The sequence below is a fragment of the Drosophila innubila genome (assembly GCF_004354385.1).
Source record: "Drosophila innubila isolate TH190305 chromosome 2L unlocalized genomic scaffold, UK_Dinn_1.0 4_B_2L, whole genome shotgun sequence".
Taxonomy (NCBI): domain Eukaryota; kingdom Metazoa; phylum Arthropoda; class Insecta; order Diptera; family Drosophilidae; genus Drosophila; species Drosophila innubila.
Genome location: NW_022995372.1, coordinates 24,609,516 through 24,615,288, shown reverse-complemented (window position 1 = coordinate 24,615,288; position 5,773 = coordinate 24,609,516). Strand labels below are relative to the sequence as shown.

Here is a 5,773-nt window from a genome sequence, read left to right as displayed (position 1 = left end):
ACACGAACGAGTGTAAAAATACATCAAATTCAGGGACCGTTACTGTTTGAATTAAAAAAAAATTAAGTTTCAAAATAAAATTTACAATGTATCAATTTAATTCAAAATTTTACTATATTGCTTACAAAGTTATAATTTTTCTTTATTAATTTTTAAAAATTAAAATATATAATAGTTGAACTTTAATTGTGGTTTCAAAGATTGATTTTGATTTTTTTTGAAAAAAAAAGATATTATCTTTTAAATTAAAATTGAAATACAATGATTGTCATTAGCTTTTTTTTACAGTTACTTACACAGTATGAAATTTCTCATATTGGACACCACTGATATAGGAAGATACTCCGACTAAAAGCTATTAATTACTGTTTCTGTAAAACAGATTTGTCATAGAGTTAAAACAGTGTTTATTCTTCACTTTCTTTTATATATTTATTTTTTTTTTAATTCGTATTCCAACACGCTTCCATCTCTAGTTTAAAGCACGCGTCGCCTAAGAAGCCACAAGAGGAAGTTGCCTCAAAGTTGCTTTGTGGTTCCGTCTTGGCCATGCTCTTTGGTTTGGCTAAGACGTTGGTAGACTTTCTGGGGCCTAGCAGCGAATCTAATTACATTTTGCGGCCAAAGACTTTTCAATAGAGACTTTGTTTTTGAGCGATTTCCATCAGTCAATAAAAAAGTGTAGTCAAGTCTTGGAAGTCTTGGACTCTTGCGGATGCGTTCTTTGGACACAGCGGGAATAGGAAAGGCGAGTGCCATCTGATATGGGAAGACTTTGAAGAAACTCACAGCTTTATTTGCGCAGCGTTTCGTGGAAATCGAAATCTTCGCGAAAATATTTCGCTGGAAATTGGAATGCCAAACAGTTTTCATGTCTAACAAATTATAGAAACGTGCTTCTCCTGGACATGTTGAGAGACAGACATGTGGCATATGCCGCGCTGACAAGCCAAACAATTAAAACTAAAGTGGAAACGATCAAAATGTGCAACCCCGCGACCCAGATCTATTGCTGCAGATAGGGAATGCATCCAAACCGCAGTACCAGGCAATTTGCATAAATTAATATATTATGTTATAGAGGAATAAAGTCGGTAGTCCAACTGGGTAGTTGTAACACCCTCGCAGGATCTATGTTGATATGATGATGCTATGGCGTGACTCACTGCCCTGTTGGAATTCATAAACTCTTCCCAATTGGCATTCACTTCACTTCTCTCCCCATATCGACGTGTTGAGCGTCATGTGTTGTCCTATGCTAATGAGTCGACTCTGTGCCTGTGCAGGACACTCAAAGTCCAATACGATATGCATGTGGATGATGATGGTGATGATGGTGATGTTGGTGATGATGATGATGAGGCGGTCGCCTTTTGACATTGTCATGCTGTCAAGCGTAACCAAAGTCCGATAAGAGCAATAAAAATGAAAATAGGTTGCGAGGTTGCCACACAACACACAAATGCAACAATGGGTAGCTTTTTGGGTAGGGCAACATCTGTGTGCTCTCTTGCCACAAAATGTAATGTCAGTGTGTCGAAGTGTGAGACTGACTATCGCAGTGTGTGTGGCATTGAACGAGTGGGCTACACAGGGAGAAATGGAAGGTATATTTAAGGGATAAATAAAAAAATATTCTATTTAATATTAGAATTGAAAAAAAAGTATATTAAACTAATAACAAGAGAATGTTTCAGAAATTAATGGGGAAACATTTATCCATATTAAATAGAAAACAAACAAAATGAGCAAAATATAAAAAACCTTACCTATGATGACTAAAAGTAAATCAGACAAGGTATAAAACTAAATATTTCTTTTGTTTGAAATGGGTTACATTATTATTAAATTTGCTACGGTGCAAGTATATGTACTTTTCTTTCTATCTAATTAAGCTCGTTTATTTTTTTGATTTTAAGTAACTTTAAAATATTTATGATTGATTTTGAAGTAGAAAAGACATAATTTTGCTCAGTGTATTTAATGGCACGCGATCACTGGGACGACACGTACCAATGCTATCAACTCCGACTGTACGATTGTCTTTATATAATATATGCACCCACACAGTGATGACACGCATACCTATCGAAAATAAAACAGAAACAAAACAGAAACAAAACATAAACAACTTTTAGGGAGGCATCAAATTGGAACTGAATAACTAAAAATTATGCCAATTGGTTTATCACTTGGCAACTGTAACAAAACAAGCGGCAATTCAAGGAAGGGGATGAAGAGATGAAGGCAATTCCAACTGAATCTAGATACAAAACAAAACAAAACACAAACAGAAAATGTAAATTGCCAAATTGCATACATTTTAATGAAATTCAGAGTTGGGAGTACAGTAGGCAACAAGAGCTGTTTCATATGAACCAATTATCCTTGGTCTGACGTCGCCAGTTGAGGGGAAACAAACGCTTCCAGAGCTCGTAGCGTTCCGAGTTGAGATTCTCCCTTAGAGTAATCTCATCGCCAATGTCCAGATAGTAACGCTTCTTGAAGCTAAAAGGTCGCCAGCGAATATCGCGAAGTTGTAGATCGGTGGGCTTATTGGGATCGCTGTGGAGAGAGATACTCTTTAAATGGATTGAGATAGAATTTCTTTAAGTTACCCTTTGTAAGCGAAGGCTGAGAACATGCGTGTCATGATGTCGACCATGCGGAACTCGTCGTCGTCCTCTGTGAACATGCGACTGATCGAGGGCTCCACAAACAAGTACATTAAATCATCGTGATGCACAACGCCGTAAGGTGCATCCTCCGGAAAGTGGATGTGACTGCGTCCACCTTGATAGGCAAAGCGATAGTAATACACCTTGGTTGCCCTTGCCGCCAGATGGACGAAGCGATGTATTCCAAATCCTGTCAAGGCATCCGAGTAGAGCTCCGCCAGCGATTGCAGCGAATTGTTTGCACTGAGGGGTTGATCTCCAAAATAGTGTTGTCTCAACTCCTGGCTTATATTCTGGGCACGTGGACTGCTGGCATTGTAGAGAAAACATATGGGCGCCAAGCTATCAAAGTTTGCATTGAAGGCAGTCAGCAGGGAGGAACTTTGCAGTATAGCTAAGATTTGTACTTGGATTAGTTCTGGATGTACTTGGATATTCCGTTTGGACTCACATATGGCTGGGCCCACAAACTCATCCTTGGTCATGCCTGTTATAATGGGTATCTTCATGTGATCGCCATTCTGATAACTGCGCACAGGATCCTCGATGAGAAATCGTTCCTGACCAAAGTCTGGCTCTACAACGGGTTTCCACACAATCAATGGATTATTGCGTCCAAAATCGAACATGTGCGGCAGCGTATTAGCATATTCCAGATAATGTTTCTAGGAATTGAGATTCATATAAGAAAAAACTCGACTACAGGAAGTACAATACCATAATACACAGAAATACATATATTTTGAATATCTTAAGTGTTAATCTTTCAATTGTGATGAAATTACGCTATATGCTTACCGAATATCTAGTTCATATTATTTATCGAACTATTTAAAATAAATGTATTCGATTTGTGGCACATTGAAATGTGAAATAAACAAATTGAAATAAATATGAGCCAACATTCCAAATTTAGCGTCGTTATCTCTTAACATATCTGAGATCAACGAACTTACTGAATCACTTCTTTGATTTTTTTTCGAACGTGTGGAAAATATTAAAAATAACAGTTAAAAATTAAAAAATAATATTATCGAACCTAGATCTGAAATAAATCGACTTGACCTTATAGGCAGGAAAGTACACCGGAACCGTTAACCGAAGCTTACCGTTTCATTTTTAGTAACGGAACTGAAACCGTAACCGAATAAAAATTCTCAGTCAAGAAACGTTTTTACCGGTACGATTGTGGTAAAGTTGCTAGGTCAAGGAGTTGTCCAACTTCCAACTGTCATAACTTGTTCAAAACTAAATAGATTTTCAAACAGAATGTCATTTTGATCATGATTTGGCCTCTAAATTCATTCTGTATTCAATTTTTGTTCAATTAGAAAATTTAATTATTTTCGACCAAGATTCGATTTCGATGGTAAGGGTCCCCCCTTTGAAATTTCGAAAATTCAAAATTTTAAATCTCAAGATTTCACTTTTAATCAACTTTTTATATCGTAATTAGTATAAAACAACACTTTCAACTTGATTCTGAGACCTTTCATTTTTTTGTAAAAATCATGTTAAATTGAACAACAATTTGGACTTGTAATAAATAAATTCTTTGAAAAATTTTATTTTGCATTTCGACTATTTATATCGATGTCAAATTTCTTATAAAACGACATCTTCAAATTTTAAAATGTTTCAAAATTGAATTGCTGTACCGTTACGTACCGGTGGTGATACTGGAACCGAAAGAAAAAAAAACTGAAATAGAAATAGGTATTTCGATACGTGCCGGAACTGAAACCTTAACCTATATTTGTTTCGGTTTGATTCCCTGCTTATAGGAACCGAGATTTCTTAATCAGCCTGGTAGATATACTTCAACTCACCTTTCTGAGGCAGTCCAACATTTCGTTAATGTCTTCCGTGTTGCAATGAAGCAATGCCGCCTGCTTTTTGGCCACATCCATTTGATGCTGTGGCAGGGACCATTGACCCATTGGGGCACCACTCATCACAATCGCACGATGGAAGAGACCACGCGACATAGGGGAAACCATGTGCAGGGTGACAGCCATCGCACCAGCTCCATAGCCCAGCAATGTGATCTCATTGGGATTGCCACCAAAGCGGGAGATGTGCAGCTTTAGCCATCGCAACAACTGAACCTGATCCTTGAGCCCCATGTTGCCTGGCGCCTGCTCCGTGCCCGTGGCCAGAAATCCCAGTGTGCCCAGGCGATAATTAAAGGTGACCAGCACCAGATTGCGATCCATAAAATACTGTGGGCCTGCAAAATTCTTGCTCTGTCCAGAGAGAGAATAAAAGCCGCCCGGATGTATGAAAACCAGGACGGGCTTCTTAGGATTCGGATCCACTTCGCTGGGAAGTTCTCGTGAATAGATATTGAGTCTCAGGCAATCCTCGCTCACATCCTCACTAAAGAGTCCCGGTTGCGGACACTTGGGACCATCGAAGGTGGCATCAAAGATGTCAAACCATTGCTCCACTGGCTCGGGCGCCTTGAAGCGTAGATTCTCGACGGGCGCCTTGGCATAGGGAATGCCCCGAAAGGCATAGAAATTGCGCCCAGCCTGGGAGGGTAAAATAGTGCCCCTTATTTTGCCCAGGGCTGTGGTAATCACCAGATCCGAAAGCTCCTTGTCGCTGCCAATGGGAATATCCTCGTCTTCACTCCAGTTCTTGGCCAACTCGCTGCTGTTTTGGCCAGTCGAGAAGGAGCTCCAGTTGAGCAGCAGCAGCACTACAAACCGTTGCCACATTTCAAGTCAAACTGTGGATACTTTGACTGCATCTACTGGCTTTTATAGTCCCCACAGTTGGAGCTGGATTATGTCACATAAAATGCGAAAATTGATGATCTTCTGGTTGGAGTTGAACGTGGGCGTTGCTTTTGCTTCATTTGCTTCCTTGTTCTTGCCAGCTCTTCCCATATCCAATTGCCCAGTACCATAAATAACCGAACAGGCTGCACTCAAGTTCTTCCCACACACACCTTTTGCAAGCTCTCCTTCTCCCTTAATCCTCTAGATGCCTCCTCCAAAATCAACCCACGTTTAGTTGTCTATTAATTTGTTATTGCTCCAAATTTCCCACGTGAACTTGCTTGCGTGTTTGCGGCTTATTAGATTAGA

At 39.3% G+C, this 5,773-nt stretch overlaps 1 protein-coding gene across 1 annotated transcript; it reads right to left on the bottom strand.

The window, feature by feature from the left end:
* Positions 1-2,300: 2,300 nt before the first annotated feature.
* LOC117781255 (venom carboxylesterase-6) lies at positions 2,301-5,401 on the bottom strand. Its single transcript, XM_034618008.1, has 4 exons — positions 4,508-5,401; positions 3,130-3,343; positions 2,619-3,072; positions 2,301-2,565 (listed from the first exon to the last, which is right to left on the bottom strand). Exons 1-4 carry the CDS (start codon positions 5,399-5,401, stop codon positions 2,370-2,372), a joined length of 1,758 nt encoding a protein of 585 aa, XP_034473899.1. The 3' UTR covers positions 2,301-2,369.
* Positions 5,402-5,773: the final 372 nt, after the last annotated feature.